General features: G+C 37.1%; 1 protein-coding gene across 1 annotated transcript in view; it reads left to right on the plus strand.

Annotated features, from left to right (window-relative positions):
* Positions 1–276: 276 nt before the first annotated feature.
* LOC126965504 (ras-specific guanine nucleotide-releasing factor 1-like) overlaps positions 277–19,228 on the plus strand; it is a 55,201-nt gene continuing 36,249 nt past the window's right edge. Inside the window, exons 1-5 of the mRNA XM_050809137.1 lie at positions 277–361; positions 7,851–7,950; positions 8,720–8,788; positions 9,687–9,800; positions 10,296–10,402. Coding sequence (XP_050665094.1) covers positions 7,861–7,950; positions 8,720–8,788; positions 9,687–9,800; positions 10,296–10,402 — 380 coding nt within the window. The 5' untranslated portion in view covers positions 277–361; positions 7,851–7,860. The remainder of the gene's footprint in view (positions 362–7,850; positions 7,951–8,719; positions 8,789–9,686; positions 9,801–10,295; positions 10,403–19,228) is intronic.

A 19,228-nucleotide genomic window follows, 5' to 3' on the forward strand; every position in this document is an offset into this window, starting at 1 on the left:
GAAAAAAAAAACTTTCAAAGTCATGACTGACCACCGCGATCAAACCTTTAAAACTGTAATCTAGGACTCATAAAATAAACGCCTGATCGTTTAACGCGAACAATAAACCAATCGTCACATTTGCTATTAAATATTCAACAGGCATTCATTCTCGTGATTTATCTTGAAAGATTAATGTTGATAATTTTTCTATACTATACATTGTTGATGTTTCTATAATCTATTAAATTAAGTAAAAATGTTTCTGACTTTCTCAGTGCACCCAATGAGCTTAATGTCTAATATCATAGGTAATATTATAGTAGTATTTTCAAACATGTTGAAATATTAAGTGGAGTCTCGAGAGCTCATCATTGAAATCGTAAGTATTTATAGATATCAATTACTTAATTATATTTTAGTCTTTAAGTTGCACTATCAATGTATTCTTTGTGCACAAATAGGTACTATTTTTTCTACTTTTTAAAGTTAAATCCTCAGAATATTTTTACTTTGATATTTTACTCAAGCATTGCGTGCTTTATTTGGGTAGGTATTCATTCTTGTTAGTTGGTTGAGTGCTTGGCGGGCGTCGTCATGGTAATTGCTTGTGGTCGCGTCGTTCGACGGGTCTTGCGCCCGTTTTAAAAGGCATGCATTTATTTTCTCAGAATTGATTCCTTTAGAAATTTATTTTTAATTATTTTTGATGTCATTTCTAATATACTAGATACTGCTACCGCTTCGGAAACAAATGGCGCTCTAAGAGAGAAAAAGTGGCGCAAGAAACTCTCCCAGCATTCTTTTTTTTGTGCTCTTTTGAATAAATATAATCAATATTGTACAGTCATTTCAATCGCTATAAAATAATCATAATCTAATCCCAGGCTGTCCGTTCACTTAGATATTCAGCTGTGGAGTTGTAGAATTTGCGACAGAGCCATTTTTTAATAATATATTTAAATTTAAAGGTTGTTGGTTAGGTTAATTGGCAGTTTTTGACGTTCAATAAGTGATTTTGAATCCTATTTTGTTGTTTTGAATTTTGAATTGTAATAAAATTCATTTGTAAAATAATGGATTTATACGCACTAGATCTACTTCGAAATAGGCGTGCTTCAATGAGTGATTATTGTAACTCATATTGCTGGTTCTATTATAAAATCTTCTGTCTGTGTTTTCCTTTTCTTATTCCGATTTTTTTACATTAAAATAGATATTACATAGATTAGAATTAGTAATAATCGGAACCATATTTCAAGATACTGTCCGTCTATCATATCAAATGCATATAAACGATTGCAATTCAAACACGGTTGAAAATTAAAGTAATTTTTTGTGGCACAAGAACTTAGGACTTAGGTACTTTTTGATTTAGTCGGGCTTTTCCTACTACCATCACAAACATCTATTTATGTCGCAAAAAAGGGATGTTCTTGTGTGTAGCTTGGGTGTAGCTACAGGCACAGCAGATATGCCATGACGTGTTGCGTGTTGCGTTTCACCTTAGGTTGTTATGCAATGCGTTACGACTCAGTTGTTATTGACACTGCTAAATGCAGATGATGCAGGTTAACTTCAGTAGGCCATCTGATATATATCTCCAATTATCTCAAAGTAATAAACATCTTGTGGGGGGCCTAGCAACACTACGCCTTCCGGTACGTGGTTGTTATTCGAGGACCTTACTGCTCCAACGGCCATCTGTCCGACAAGCTAAGTGCCGTGCCCACTGCCACTTCAGTTACGCAATCATTTGGGCTATGTCGGTTTGGTTCTCCTACGGATCTTCTGATTCGATCTCGCAGGGAAACTCCGAGCATAGACTTCTCCATTGCCCGCTGAGCAACAGTGAGCTTTCAAAAAAATACTTTCTAAATAATAATAGGTTTTATGAAATTAATGTTTCTCTGTACCCAGATATACCCATAAGGTTTTCGTGGTACTTATTTAAAAAAATGTTTCTTTCTTGTTCTATGTTAGCTAATAAACTAAAAAAAAATCCGTAATACGAAAGATTATAGAAGTTCCAATCACGATTGATCGATTGAAAAGTATTTCAACTCTGCCAAAGAGAATGTAAATAATAATAAGTTTGAAATGGTAGTAATCAAAGGTAGTAATTAAAGTATGGAGAATGGCCCCAAAGTATAGTCCGGCTATGTTTGAAAGCGAACAGTTGCTTAAAACGTAGTGGATTTCGGCTATCTCCGTTTTTTTTACAATAGCATAGCCGTCATCTGTCAATCTATCAACGAGTGCACGTTTCATACGATCGAGTGAATCGCTTGTTTTTCTTAAAGAGTTTCGCTAGGCTGAACTCTGTTGTCAAATCTAATCTAGAATATATTTCGGCCGTTTTAGAAAAAATATATCACACGAATAGAATCAGTTCAAAAAAGTTTCATTTCAAAGTTAGCTTGTTTGCTGATAATGCCGTTGTGATAGAAATGAGGACACATTACATGCATTTCAAATGAGATCTCAGAAAATACATACAGATATACTTCACAATTATATATACATAAACTTTTAAAGTATGATATCTCTTCTTCATATATATATATATATATGTGTGTATATATATATTTAGACTTAATTTGTGATCCCTAGTTTTTAGGACTGTTAATTCTAATTGATATTGAAGAGCGTGGCCTTCTGGCACAGGTGTTATCACTTAAGGCGAAGATTAAGCAGAAAACACGCAAACATGGTGTTTTTAGAAAAGTTTTGTGGTGAAAGAATAGCATTTCGAGCTATGAACACTACTACAGTCCTGTTGCACATATCCTTTAGTCTTATTTGTAGGTTGCTAATGCTTGCTGTTGGTTATAGTTAACACTGCCGAGCTTTTTTGAACTACCACTTTTCTTTGAAGTTTAACAGGTTTTTTGGCATGGCGTGACGCATTTTTTTGGTACTTCTCTCAAAAAAGTTATTTTTATAGCTTGTACTTTTTTGTGTAGGTTGATTTATTCAGATTAGTAGTGAATAACGAGGATTGTAAGCATATAAACTGTTTTCCACCCAAGAATTTTTAATAGAAGGTAACATCCACACATTATGTTTGTACCATTTTTGTTACTGAAATAAATATTTTTCATTTCATTTTTTCATTTGTTGTCCTTTATCACAAAATGGTGCACGTGTCTATTTTAAATTTTCCGCTATGTTTATTAAATTCCACCACAGTAATTATGGCTTAAAATCTCCCCTACAGCTAATAACATTAGCTGTAGGGTGCTTTTATATAATAGTATTTATAAAATAGATGACAATTCTGATATCATTTTTTCAAATTCTCTTAACCAGTGGGAGGCTCCTTGCAAAGGATGCCGGCTAGATTATGGGTACCATAACGGTGCCTATTTCTGCCGTGAAGCAGTAATGTGTTTCGGCCTGAAGGGCATAGGTAGCTAGTCATATAACTGGGCAAATGAGACTTAACATCTTATGTCTCAGGGTGACAGCATAATTGTAGTGCAGCTCTGAGTTTTTGGGTTTTTCAAGAATCCTGAGCGGCACTGCATTGTAATTGGCAGGGTGTATCAATTACCATCTGTTGAACGTCCTGTTCGTCTCATCCCGTATTGACATAAAAAAAAAACAAATTTATATTGCACAATAACAAACCGCACTATTACATAATGCTATGAAAGAACACTAAATAGATCTAACTAATACAGCTGTATTCACATGAGACAACTGTCTCATCTTTTAAACGGTGGTATGTATTAGGTAATAATAATAATGTATTAGGTACTACGATCAGATAGGTGATGACTGAATAAATAGTAGATAAAAAAAAACCTAAGAAACACGCTTTTTTAATTTAAAATTTAAAATTAACATCAATTCCTGTCTTATAGACGCTTGATAAAAATTAATATAAATTAACAATTATTTTGCAAATTGAAAAAAAAAAAATTAAAAATTAATACATTGTTATCAGTTTTCGATAAATCTACGAAGTTTGAATGAAATCTGGCCGTTTAAAGTGGGTCAAAATCGCGCCCAAATGAGTAGGTTACAAACAAATATACATACAGGTGAAGCTAATAAAAACGTGTTAAGATGGACCATGGACAGAGAAGGATGTCCGAAAGACAGGCTCGAATCATTAGCATCAATCAAAATATATATACATTTCTGCGTTTACTCCAGTTGTTTTAAATATACTTGATAAATTTTACGAGTGGGAGGCTCCTTTGCACCGGATGCCGGCTAGATTAAGGGTACCTATTTCTGCCATGAAGCAGTAATGTGTAAGCATTACTGTGTTTCAGTCTGAAGGGCGCCGTAGCTAGTGAAATTACTGGGCAAAGAGACTTAACATCTTATGTCTCAGGGTGACGAGCGCAGTTGTAGTGCCGCTCCTTCAACTTCTCCCTTTTCCAAGGATCTTGAGCGGTGCTCTATTGTTATGGGCAGGGTGTATCAATTACGATTTCATCAAACGTCACAAATTCACAAATGACACCATAAAAAGCTTCGACTGCTAAGTCTATACATTTCTGCGATTACTCCAGTTGTTTAAAATATACTTGATCAATAACCAGCAATGTAAAACACTTATTCAGTTCAGATTTGATTCGGACAGTGACAGTTGACACACGACTAAGGAGAAAACTTTGATAACATTGTCTTTAAGCACACTTTTGCCGTTCCGCTGTCACACTACGTGTGATGATATGTCGTTATATCCTATACAAGATAGTTTTTAGAGAAGTGCGGTTATGGCCAAGTCGGAAACTAAGAGACTTAGAGAAAAGTCGTGAAGGGAGTCTTGCCCTAGATTTATAGGAAACCAATAACTGCATAAGTAATTAGTTTTTTAAAATTTCTTGAACTTTTGACAGAAACCGACCCAAATGATTTTTCAAAAAAATTACATCCTGTATTATTGAAACAATGGACTGTGTTGCTGAGAAGGATCAAATTTTGCAAAGATATGTATTACTAAAAATGAAAAACTCTTCCCGTCAAAAGTTCATGAAATTTTAAAAAACTAAATATGCAGTTATTGCTGTCATCTCTGGTCTGGCACACCCCAGTATCAGCTCCATCCATTTGACCGCGTGCAACGCAGAGCAGCTCGAATTGTCGGGGACCCAGTGCTCTGTGAACGGCTGGATCACTTGGCGTTGCGTAGAGACGTCGCTTCATTGTGTGTCTACCGCATTTATCACGGGGAGTGTTCCGAAGAGCTGTTTAACCTGATTCCTGCCGCCGAATTCCACCTTCGCACGACACGCCACAAGTTAGGATATCATCCCCACCATCTGGATGTGTGGCGGTCCTCCACAGTGCGGTTTACAAGGAGCTTTCTTCCACGTATTACAAAGCTGTGGAATGAACTTCCTTGTGCGGTGTTTCCGGGACGATACGACATGGGTACCTTCAAAAAAAGCGCGTACACCTTCCTTAAAGGCCGGCAACGCTCCTGTGATTCCTCTGGTGTTGCAAGAGATTGTGGGCGGCGGTGATCACTTAACAACAGGTGACCCGTACGCTCGTCCTCCTATTCCATAAATAAAATTGCTTTCTTATAAATCGAGGGCATGATTCCTTTCATGACTTTCCTTTGAGTCTTGTATTTTCTGACTTGGCCATCACCGCCCTTTTCAAAAAACCATCCTGTATTGAGAGTCATAGATTATAATTATGTGTAAAAGTAGTGTCGTAGATAACGTGTTATATACCTCCGCCGAACCCGGCTCACAATAGCTTGATTGTCTAATTTAACTACAATATACTCTAGGAATGTTGTAAATTAATTCTGTAGCGTTTTGGGAACACATACCATTTAGTTTGAGAATTCATTAGCATACAATTTACTCGATTCATATTAGTATAGTGATTAAATATCTGTATGGAGTCCCTTTATAAATTAATCACGTTAACTGAAGTGTAGATCTGAGTTTGACTTCAGACTTATTACGAACTTTATCGCAATTGAACAAATTAACAGTTCATGTCAAATGTGACTCTATTTAAAAACTCACAACTTTTGAATATTTTTTTTAACGATAATAAGGGACGAGACGAGCAGGACGTTCAGCTGATGGTAATTGAAATGAAATGAAATGAAATGATTTATTTGTATGAATCGTGGTAACATAGTTGTTAACAATTTATTGGTGTACAATTGATACATTACAATGTAGTGCACCTCAGGATTCTTGAAAAACCCAAAAATTCTGAGCGGTACTACATTTGCGGTCGTCACCTTGAGTCATAAGATGTTAAGTCTCATTTGCACAGTAATTTCACTAGCTACGGCGGCCTTCAGATCGAAACACAGTAATGTTAACACATTACTGCTTCATGGTTGAAATAGGCGCCGTTGTGGTACCCATAATCTAACCGGCTTCCTGTGCAAAGGAACCTATTACTTGTAATTATGGATTTTTTTTTATGGACTAGGAGGACAAACGAGCGTACGGGTCACCTGGTGTTAAGTGATCACCGCCGCCCACATTCTCTTGCAACATCAGAGGAATCACAAGAGCGTTGCCGGCCTTTAAGGAAGATGTACGCGCTTTTTTTGAAGGTACCCATGTCGTATCGTCCCGGAAACACCGCCCGTGGAAGAAAGCTCCTTGAAAACCGCACTTTGGAGGACCGCCACACATCCAGATGGTGGGGATGATATCCTAATTTGTGGCGTGTCGTGCGATGGTGGAATTTGGCGGCAGGAATCAGGTTGAACAGCTCTTCGGAACAAGATTTCCGCAAATAACGCCTAATTAAATAATGTCAGAAAATACTAAATACAAAAGATAACGATAAAAAGACATTTGAATATACTATATAATCTTACCCTGGCATTTTACATTACGATTTTGATGAACCAAATTTCAGCAGCATATCGCGCTTAAAACTGAATACAAGAGTATGGGTGAAACGATACCCGCACAAGATTGAATGTGAGGTGATGATCAGCCGTAAGATGTCCACTGTTAGACAATGATCTTGATCAGATCGCCGGTCCATCTTGTGGGGGGCTTCCAACACTGCGTCTTCCGTTACGTCGTCATTCGAGGACTTTATTGCCCCAACGGCCATCTGTCCGTCGAACTATGTGCCCTGCCCACTGCCACTTCAGTTTCGCAATCATTAATAAAAATCTCTCAAGGTGTCAAGCACATATCCAGATATACAACGTGTAGCTGTGAACGATGGACGGCTGATTACATTACAGAGACATTATCAATTGAAATAAATTATAGAAAACTAAAAGACAAATTATATAAAACAAAATTTTCAATTACTTACCCGTAGGCGCTACGCAACTACGAGTTCTGAAGGCTACGGCGCGCCGTAGTACAAGTATAATATTATGTCCAGTGCCTACGTAGCGCGCGGCTGCTTGATTATTTACAGGATGTTCAGAAATATTATTATGGACAATTGATTGATTTAGGTGAATTATGTATTTTATCCATTTTTTTTATAAAGAATACCAAGCCAAAAATATGTTTAATTAATTTTGTCTGTTTATATATATGTGTCGGTACTAATGATTTAAGTTTTATTTAGTGTTAATTCCGCCAATATTTGTTTTTAAAACAATTCGACACGTGTTTCGCCTCTACACGAGGCATCCTCAGGACGTGTTGTCTCGCGAAAATCTGGCACGAGACTGTGTGTATGTATTAAAAACTAATATTGGCGGAATTAACACTAAATAAATCATTTGTATAATTATGGATTTCCGCAAAGTAACGCCTAATTCAAATTTTTTTTTATATATATATGTCGGGTCAAAACGCAAAAACTACTGAATGGAGTAACTGTGTAAATGTGTGTAAATTTTATATCAATAGTTTTGGATCTATACGATAAAAAATATATTGATTTTATATCAGATCAGCGGCCATGTTGAGTCCGAAGATTCAGCGGTCGGTTCGCGTGAACGATGGACAGCTGATAGCGCTGTCTGAACGTGCCCAGTATGACCACTCACAGGTAACAAACAACATTAATATAATACGCCCATTGATACGCCCTAGACAAGACAAGACGTGGTGGGAAGTAGAAGTAAAGTAAAGTAGGGATAAGGGGTACACTGAAACAACAAAAGATGAAAAAAAATTGCGTACGACTCCAAAAATAACAATTATTGTAACTAGAATTAGATGTATTAGATTTTATAAAATTACGCAATTATTTTTATTACTTTTTTTGCATATTTTATCTATTATTTTGGAATAGTTTTTTTATAGAAGTCGGTTGTTTTTTTGTTAATTTTATTTTTAGTGAATCTGAAGTACACTTACTAATAATTTGTCTTAATATGTTTAGACCTACTAAATTTTGCTTAGCAGCAATGAACGTAAGCGCATTGCAATTTGATTACTGACAGTAAGAAATTCTGCCCCAGATGGCACTCTTACTGTACGTCGTTAAGGAGTTCCATTGATAGTCATATTCGACGATACTAAGAATTGAAGAGTTCCGTTTCTTTGTCATGGATCCCATAATCAGAACCTAACCAAACTCTCACCAAACTTATATCAGAAGTATATCCTTTCCAATAAAAAAAGGATCATTGAAATCGCTTGGCGCGAAATTATCTCCCTGAAATAGTAGTACGTTTATAAGGTGCTGTAGAATCTAAATATTTGATTAATGAAAACCATGGTGTTTTATTAGTTAAACTAAATTGTTTACTAAATCTCTTCATTAAGAAAAAATATAAAAGAATAATTTCATTATGTTGATGTTTCTTGTATAGGCCGGGTACCTGCACAAGAGGAGTGCGGACAATGCAAAATGGCAGCTGAGGTGGTTCATACTTTATCAGGTTTGTAGCTAATATCGTCATTACAGCAATCTAAATTTATTATAGAAGAAGTTAACATTAATGACTTCTTTAAGTATCCGATCTATAATTTAAGACTTAATTATAATCTTCAATCCATACTGTACAATCTCATGGATCAGTCGATCTGTAAATCTGGATTTCAGTATGCCAATCTAGATTTACAAAAATCCGTCTACCTTCTTATAGCCTAAATACATGATAGGATTTGGTACAGCCGAACCACAAGACGCGGTCTGGGGTGCCTCCTCCTAAAATCGATATTCGATATATCGTGGCATTAGTCGTGTAGAATCCTACTCTTAGTTACATCGTATTCAATGTAGAAAAGATGATTGAATGAACGAAACAGTATTCGATAGTATCGGTCCTAACCCTACTCTTAGATGAAAATGTCAGATACAAATATTCAAATATGACAAATAATCAAACGTCACTTTTACGATAATCTCAACGAAACCTTCTAGGCTGTCGTTGATATTATAGCTTCAAGTTGTATAGATATATTTGTCATACGATAAACATACTTAATAAATATTATGGAAATAATTATATGTGATTTACTATTCAATACATTTTTTTTAGTACCAAGTAATTTAAGTCAGTTTCTTATATGCGTAGAAACTAATGCAAATGGCCGCCTGTGAAACAGGAAGTCGACGAGAAGGGTTGAGTTACTTTTGTTAACATTTTATTATCCGCAAGTTTTGTATTATTTATTTTTAGCTTGAAGCTAAAAATACGAATACGTACACAGAACGCACATTCCAATACGGTTACACGTGTTAAAGAAAATGAAAATGATTCTTAAAGAGAAAAACTGATAGTTGTGTACACCCAGTTCTCACACCATAAAACAATAAACTCGCTTTGAACACAGAACCTGTTATTCTACTATGAGTCGGAGAACAACACGCGACCCACTGGGGTTCTGCTGCTCGAGGGCTCGTACTGTGAGAGGCTGAGCAAGGCGCCCATGGAGAGAAATGCATCGGTAAGTCACAGATTTTTCTGAACTGTAACACCAGCCATTACACAACATTATACCTATGGCCGATTCTAGCTGATCCTGAAACGAGCGAAATAGTCAGCACTCTTCTATCTATGAACTCTATCACAAAATATAATAACTATTTTATTTATTTATTTTATGAACATAAGGGTCGAGACGAGCAGGACGTTCAGTTGATGGTATTTGATACGCGATTAGAATGCAGTGCCGCTCAGGATTCTTGAAAAATCTCAAATATTCTGAGCGGCATTACAATTGCGGTCGTCGCCTTGAGACATAAGATGTTAAGTCTCATTTGCCCAGTAATTTCACTAGCTACGGCGCACTTCAGACCGAAACCCATTAATGTTTACACATTACTGCTTCAAGGCAGAAATAGGCGCCGTTGTGGTACCGATAAGTCGGCATCCTGTGCAAAGGAGCCTCCCCTGGTGAACGGGTGAACTAGTTAATTTTGAAAATAATCCTTTTCAACAGTTCTGCTTCACAATATCATATCGCCGGGAGAGCCAGCGGCAGTACGAGCTACGAGCAGCTTCGGAAGTGGACTGCGCGCATTGGGTGGACGCCATCCGGGAGGCGAGGTACTCGTACAATATACAAAAACACCGTTGGATGAAAGCATATCATTGGCCAACTATATGTCTATTTCGATTGGAAATGAAGTGAATTGAATCTATAAATAAATTTAAATGTTTTATAAAAAAAATTGCTCTGTCGTAAATCCTATTACTCCACAGCTGAATATCTAAGTGAACGCACGGCCTGGGACTAGATTATGATTATTTTATAGCGATAGTAATGACTGTACAAAATTGTATATTTTGATTGAAATGAGCGCAAAAAAAGAGTAGCATCCAAAATTTGATATTAAACACTTCCATACATTTAGTATGAGATAAGTAGACAGGTTTTAGTTTAATTATTATAAAAGGTTACGGCCACTCGAAATGGAATGGATTAAAAAGTTATAAATATAATAATTCCTGCGTGTTGAAATTGGAACCTGCCGCCATCTTAGTGACGTCACGTAAACATTAACTGCCTTATTCATAATAAAACGCTTTTCGAATGTATAAAGCTATATTAGATAAAACGTGTTTTAAGCCTATTGAACGTTCGATAAAAGTCCTTATTCATATTCGTTAGATAAATCTCCCATAACTAATATAATAACACTTATGTACACTATATTATAGTACACTCTATGGTAACATTACCATTTCGTACAATAACATGATTTTAGCTAATTTATTGAGGAACTGTCGATGGAAAAAGACATCTTTTCAATGTCAATGGTATGTCAGTTGTCAAAAGTCGATGTCAAAATAATTTCAAACTTCAAAAATCAAAGTTTTGAAGTCTGTCGGTTGTCAATCTATGATGTATATCCAACAACTTTGAGCGGGAAGCTATAAATCACATTATTTACCGAATAGCTGATCGATGTCGGCCATGTTTTTTTGCGTTCGAGTGCTTAGAATAGGTTTATAGAAGGGTCCTAGCTACTATAAGTCACGTCAGCTTTATCGAAGAGATAATGAGCGTTTTAGCTCTAATATGCGATTATGAATACCATTTTTTAACAAGCGTATATTAGCGATGTTTTAAATCTCCGCTAAGTCATTATGATTAAGACAGTTAATATGACAAGGCTCCGTGCCCGTACGAACTTCCAAAATGTAATTTATATATATTTAAATACCATAGAAACACTTATGTACTTTCGCCGCGTTCAATCGTAATCCATAAATATTATAATAATCCGTTAATAATTTTTTAAAATCATTTTACAAAGTGTTCGCGATCTCTTCCGTAACATGCTGGGTCGCGGAGACCCTGCGTGCGAAGGGATGTCGAGTACTAGTAAACCTCGACGATTACCATCTAATCCATCACCGAGACCAGTCCAAGTTATGTCTACAGGCCTCGGCGGCCGTGAGGCACTTGGAATACCTTAGCTGGAGCCTCAATTACCAAAAATGGATCTAAACTCCGACTCAAGACTTGGAATATCTGGGTATCCGCTAGCAAACCGCGAGGAACAGAATCTCATTGCGAGAAAAGAGGATACAGAGTCTCAAAGCAACTATAGATCGATCATTATTAAGATGTATTTATGTATGTTTAAGTAAGTATATTGTATTAAATATATCGTTGTCTTGCAACCCATAACACAGGCTATATATGCCTAATTTGGGGCAAGATAATTTGTGCAAGAGTGTGTTAATATTATTATTATTATAATAATAATTATATATCATTTAAACACTTAAAGAACAACTCAGCTGGCCTGTTAATTTTTTTTTTAATTGCATTACCTACATTAAAATTTGTTCATTGAATAGCTTCGCTCTATACCTGTACTGTGGTAGAATTAACAATAACTAATACACTGGAGTGCAAAAGAAGGTATCACACTTTTCAAATTATTTTTTTAGATATATAATTATAGATAGATTATTATATATTATTTATTAGATTATTATATATAGATTATAAATTATAGATAGATTTAAGATTAAAAACGTTTTGTTGCAAATTTTATAGGCTTTAATTCTTAGAAACTAAAATTATACGTTAGTAACATTTTTAACTTAAAAAAGATAAAACAATGAAAATAGACATTTTTAGTTTAGTGTAAAAAAATTCAACTAAAATGTATTACATGTTATCTAATTTTTAATAACTGGTATTGCCTCCTCGAGCTCTGATTATAGCTTCGAGCCGGTTTGGCATACTGAACACTAAGTTTCGGAGCCGACATTGGGGAATATTCTCCCATTCTTCTACCAGGGCCTGCTTTAGTGCCCTGAGGGTAGTAGGTGGTGGTCTGCGATTTCTGACTAGCCTCCCAAGCTCATCCCAGGCGTGTTCAATCGGGTTGAGATCAGGACTTCTTGATGGCCAAGCCATCACGCTGATACCGACCTCCTGAAAATACTCTTGTACGATATGAGCCGTGTGTGGCCGGGCATTATCATGCATCAGCATCGATCCATCACCCATATTTGCTAAATACGGCCCTGCATACTCATTGAGAATCTCTTGAGCATATCTTTGTCCAGTGAGGGTGCCATTTTCTATGGCTACTAGCTCTGTGCGACCTTCTGAAGATATGCCAGCCCATACATGTACACTGCCTCCACCGTATAGGACTCTTTCTGAGATGCAGGCTTGAAGGTATCGCTCACCAGGTCGCCTGTAAAAACTTCGCCCTCCATCAGACGTGTAAAGGGAGAATCGAGACTCATCTGCAAACAAAATTCTTGACCATTCTTCTTCATCCCACTGCATGTGTTCACGGGCGTATCGCAGTCTCGCTACTCGATGCTGTCTCTCGAGTTTTGGGCCACTCGCTGGTCGTCGTGGTTTCAAATTTGCTTCAGCAAGTCTTCTTCTCACTGTACTGTCACTAATGTAGTCCCTCCGGGTCTGAAGTAGCTGTTGCTGGACTTCAACTGCATTTTGGTGGCGATTTCTTAACACAGTGGAAATAATATAACGATCTTCTCGGGCACTGGTACACCTGGGTCTGCCATTACAAGGTCTCCTCAGATGGTGTCCAGTCTCTTCGTACCTTCGCATTACCTTCTGGACCGTTCGTACCATCACAGCCACCATTCTTGCAGTGCGACGCATACTGATGCCTAGTTCCAGAAAAGCCATGATCCTAGCACATTGTTCAACTGAAAGAGGCATGATAAATAAATGTTATGTGCTTTTTAGCATAAATTTTTAAAACAAGACCCATCGATCTTAAAAAAAATTTAAAACAGAAAGAAAAATGTGAATGGTAAAATTGTAATTCAGAAACGTCCAGTTTGAAAAAGAAATGGTTTTGTTTTTGAAGTTTTTTTTCAGCCAATTCTTAAAAGAAGGTTACCGAATATAAAGTTTTTATGCACAAAATTAAATTCTCTTTGGAGTCCATTTTATTTCGAAAGTATATCTTGTGAACTTAAAACGTTATCCCAATTTTAAAAGTGTGATACTTACTTTTGAAGGCCAGTGTAGTTATAATAATGTAATACCTGCTAGCGGTGCGTAGTAGTAGTAAAAATTGTAATTGAATTAATGTTTTAACGTACAAATTGCTGCTATTTATATAGCCAGTAATCCCATGTTCCGTCCTAAGGGACAATATGACTAATTAGGCCGGCACACCTATCGACTTAAAACCCATAAACGCTGGGGTCCCACAAGGCTGCGTGCTGTCCCCTACATTGTTCCCGCGTCATATTAACGTCTGGTATTCCACAACCACGTGATTTGTGAGGAAATTCTTGCCTCGTACAGCCACTTTGTGCAAATAATTATCGGCTGCAGTTTTCCTAAATCTATACGACTCGGGGCAGTAAAGTCCTCGAATGGCGACCACGTACCGGATGACGCAGTGTTGGTAGGTCCCCCCACAAGATGGACCGACGATCTAGTCAACATCGCCGGAATACGTTTGGAAAAGGGCAACGCAGGATCCTCGTGGAAATCTGTATGGGAGGCCTTTGTCCAGCAGTCGACGTCCTCCAGTTGATGATGATATGACTCAGAAACCTACAAGCATACAGCATACTCCCACCGGCAACGCATCTCTTCACCCCTGGTGTTGCGGATGTCCATGGCCTGTTCACCACTGTGCACCACACACCACACGAGTCTCTTGCTCGTTTGCCCGCTTTTATATAAAGAAGTGGGTGTCAGGCATCAGGTAGCTACTAAGATTATTCGTATAGAAAGAAATAATTCTTATAATATATTTTATGATGATATTAATTCAGCCAGGTCGAGTTGTTATTTTTTAGTTTTTCTATGTTTTTCAACAAAAAAGTACCTAATTTTTACTACTATTATTACTATTTATTACAATAAATTATTAGGACGACCCTTATAGCCCAGTGGTCAGTGACCCTGCCTAATGAGCTAGAGGTCCCGGGTTCGAATCCTGGTAGGTACAATCATTTATATGATGAATGTGAATATTTGTTTCCGAGTCATAGATTTTTTTTATTTGTATTTATGTATGTTTAAGTAAATATATTGAATTAAATATATCGTTGGCTTGCACCCATAGTACATACAGGCTATGCCTAGCTTGGGGAACGATTATTTGTGTAAGAGTGTGTCAATATTATTATTGTTAGTTACTTATGTTATCCTCCTATATATTATAAGCATTTCATTGAAAAACCTCATCCGCATTAAATTTTAACTTAAATGAAATAAATGTAAATTATCAGTCAAACCGCATAAAAACCAATGGGAAATCGCTTATTCAAATCAAAACGATTCGATTACCTACAGATTTGTATCTATAGCGACCAACGCGGAATATTCAATAATGTAGGCTGTTACCATGGCAACTACGAGATCAGGGACCTTGACCTACCTTGTACAGTGGGTCACCCTCTACTCCCTGCACACGGTACATCCACTCTGACCCTGTGACAATCTAAGATCGATGAGTGATCTTATTTCTTGTTAATGAAATCCTGCACAAAGAATTTTAGGTTGTAGAGCTCAATAAAACAGTTGATGACAGAGAGACAGACTATACGATTGAGTCACATTGAACTGTGGCCTGGCTTAGCTAGTGTACTATATCTTATATCTTTAAACTAGCAATTCCTGTATATCTAATACATAAAATTCTCGTGTCATGGTGTTAAACATTGAACTCCCCCGAAACGGCTTGACGGATTCTCATGAAATTTTGAGTGCATATTGGGAAGGTCTGAGAATCTCTATAAACATCTATTTTTCATCCCCCTCAATGTTAAGGGTGGTCCACACGATATTTTTACATTTTTTTTTAAATTTGTTTGATTATGAGTCAGCATTAAAAAATACAAACAACTTCAAATTTTCCCCCATCTACGATCAACAGTTACTTTTGTATCGCGATTTTAATATCGGCAATGCAAAGTTTGCAGGGTCAGCTAGTACATATATAATCTGAATCTCGGAAACGATTTTAATGAAATTTAGTATACAGATAGTTTCGGGGGCGAGAAATCGATCTAGCTGGGTTTAAATTAAAAAAAAAAAAATATTTTATTTTCTTTTGTTTTATTGACGTTAGACGTAAAATTATCAGAAAATAAAAAGTAAAGTATTAACGTTTGTATTGCTGAAAATTTGTCTGTATTTAAGATACTTTAAAATAAATAATAGTTTAAAAAAACTAAAAAACACGCTTTATATATAATTCAACTAAAAATAGAAAATAAATCTTAATAAATTTAAATTGAAAATAGTGTTAAAAAATGTATTTCATTATAAAAAGCGTCGGGTGCTTTTTACTAAGATATTATTAAAATAATAATTCTTCTACACCCCACTATACAAAAATACACTATTATTTATTTTTAATTTTTTAGTTAAATATTTCTATATAAGCGGTTTTTTTAAAACTATTAAGTACTTTAACATCAATTCCTGCCTTATCGACAATAGGTAAAAAATAAATAAATTGGCAAAAATCTTATTTTACAAATTGAATAATAGAATAATCTTATCAAATTAGTGTATTGTCATCGGTCCTCGATAAATCTACAAAGTTGGTATGTAATTTGGCCGTTTAAAGTGGGTCAAAATCGCGTCTTAAGGAGTCAGTTACAAACATACATATGAGAGCTGGGGACCGAGCCAACGGCCTTGAGGAATCGAGCGGTCGAGCTAGGCTAGCTCTCTCGCACAAGATTGCCATAGTATAAGGCGACACTAAATGCCGGCAACCTTGAGCGATATTGGTTCACGGCTCCTATAAAACAAAGCGGATAATTTAACATTCTTGCATCGATAATTTAACATTTTAACATACGCAAACTGTTTAATTGCTTACAATCCTCATTATTGATTACTAATCTGAATAAATGTACCTACATAAAAAGGTAAAATCTATAAGAACCACTTTTATGATAGTAGTATACTAAACAAATGCATGATGCCGAGAAAAAACTTGTTTAGCTGCAAAGAAAACTGGTAGTTCATAATAGCTCTGGAGTGCTAACTTTAATCAACAATATCCATTAGCAACTTACAAGTAAGACTTAAGGGTATGTGTAACAGGATTAAGTAGTGTTCATAGCTCCAAATGCCATATTTTCACCACAAAAATTGTCTAAAAACACCTTGTTTGCGTGTTTTCTGTTTACCCTTCGCCGTAAATTCCTACCGTAAAAGTTAGGGGTAGTTTGGTGATTTTTTTTCATACTGTCTATAAAAATAGAAATGTAAAGAAAAAATCAATTTTTGTCTGATATTGTGTGGATATGTATAAATATTTTCTGTAAAAATATAAACTTTATATACTCACTAAAGCTAGTTAGCTATAACTGTAAGTCCTTGAAGCGGTCGGTGGACAGCGTGAGGAGCCTATGCGGATCTGCGGATGTAGTCGCACTCCAGGAGACCTGGCTGCTGCCGTTTGAACTTACCTACCTTAGCACCATTCACGACGAGTTTGAGTCTACGGGTACATCGGCTGTGGATACGGGAGCCGGCATTCTACGTGGCCGTCCCCACGGAGGAGTCGCGCTGTTATGGCGTAAGAATGTGTTTTCGTCCGTGTCTATAGTGAAGTGCGACAGCGTTAGGTTGTGCGCCCTCAAATGTCAGGTACGTGAGCACTCGATGCTATTTTTTTCTGTGTATATGCCTACAGACTGCCCGGATAATTTAGCGGAATTTACAGAGTGCTTGAGTGAAATTAATGCAATTATTGAAGACTGCGGTATTAGTATGGTTTTTATGTTAGGCGACTTTAACGCACACCCTGGGGAATTATTTTTTAATGAATTGATACAGTTTTGTGGCGAGCAATCATGGGTGTGTGCCGACTACGAACTGTTGTCAAATAAAAGCGATGTATTTACATATACTAGTGATATTCACGGCTGCTCGCGATGGCTAGACCACTGCCTTGTAACGAGTATGGCTAGAAAATACGTTGATCGTATAAACATAGTGAACAATGTGTCGTGGTCTGATCATTATCCTGTAGAGGTTTATTGTAAACTCAATTTATTTCACACTCGTCTAGAAAGCGCGCAATCGACGGCTTTTAATAAAATAAGTTGGGGACGTAGGGACACTGATCAGATTAGTCTGTATACTGAGTTTTGTAACAATAGGTTGAAGATGGTAGACTTTCCCGTAGAGATGGTAGATTGCTGTAATGAACTATGTAACGACCCGGAACATAAACGGATCTTAGAACAATGGTACGAGGATATTACAAGCATACTACAGGATGCGGCAATATATAGTCATAGAGCTACCCAGCGACATAAAAAAAAGATATATCACTGGGTGGAACAAGCATGTGAGACCGGCTCATGCGAAGGCTCGTCTCTGTTTTCAGTCATGGGTGTGGGCTGGGAGGCCGTCTTGTGGGGTCTTGTACGACGAGATGCGGGAATCTCGCAAGGTATTTAAAAATAAACTTAAATGGTGCCAGAACAACGAGGAGCAAATCAAAATGGACATGTTAGCCACATCGTACGAGACTAAGCACTTCGGCAAGTTCTGGCAGCACACCAATAGACTGAATGCAAGGGCGAATCTTCCGAGTGAAGTAGGTGGAGTGAGCGGATCTCAAAAGATTGCTAATATGTTTAGGGAGCAATTTAAAGTGGAGCCTCTTAAAATACCCTTTACGAACAACGATGCTGAGGACATCGTGGTTAACAGGGAAGTCTTGGTGCGTTTTACGCTTACTGAAGTCAAGGGAGCACTAAAGAGTATGAAACATGGAAAGTCACCGGGACACGATGGCCTGAGCATCGAGCACTTAAGGTATGCGGGTTCGCACCTTCCCAGAGTCCTCAAATTGCTCTACAACCTATGTATTAACCACAGTTACCTGCCAGAAGCCATGATGAAGACAGTAGTAGTGCCCATTATCAAAAACAGAACAGGTGATGCGGCGGATGGATCCAACTACAGGCCGATATCGCTGGCGACGATAGTGGCTAAGGTGCTGGACAGTTTGATGGATGCACAGCTAAGTAAATCAATTAAAATACACGACGCTCAGTTCGGCTTTCAGCCTGAACTCTCTACGGAAAGCGCAATCCTGTGCCTCAAGCAAACTGTGCGGTACTATACCGACAGGAAAACTCCTGTTTATGCCTGTTTTTTGGATCTATCCAAAGCTTTTGACCTAGTAGCTTACGACGTCTTGTGGCATAAGCTCGAAAAGGAATCAGCTTTGAGACCCGAACTGATTTCATTGTTTAAATACTGGTATGGTAACCAAACTAATGTGGTTAGGTGGGGTAATGAACTTAGTGACCCATATAAAATGGAGTGTGGAGTGAGACAGGGAGGGCTGACGTCCCCTGGGCTGTTTAACTTGTATGTGAACCAGCTGATTGAGGGGCTCGGTGGAGCTGGTGTCGGGTGTTCAA

The sequence above is a fragment of the Leptidea sinapis genome, chromosome 7 (genome assembly GCF_905404315.1).
Source record: "Leptidea sinapis chromosome 7, ilLepSina1.1, whole genome shotgun sequence".
Classification (NCBI taxonomy): Eukaryota; Metazoa; Arthropoda; class Insecta; order Lepidoptera; family Pieridae; genus Leptidea; species Leptidea sinapis.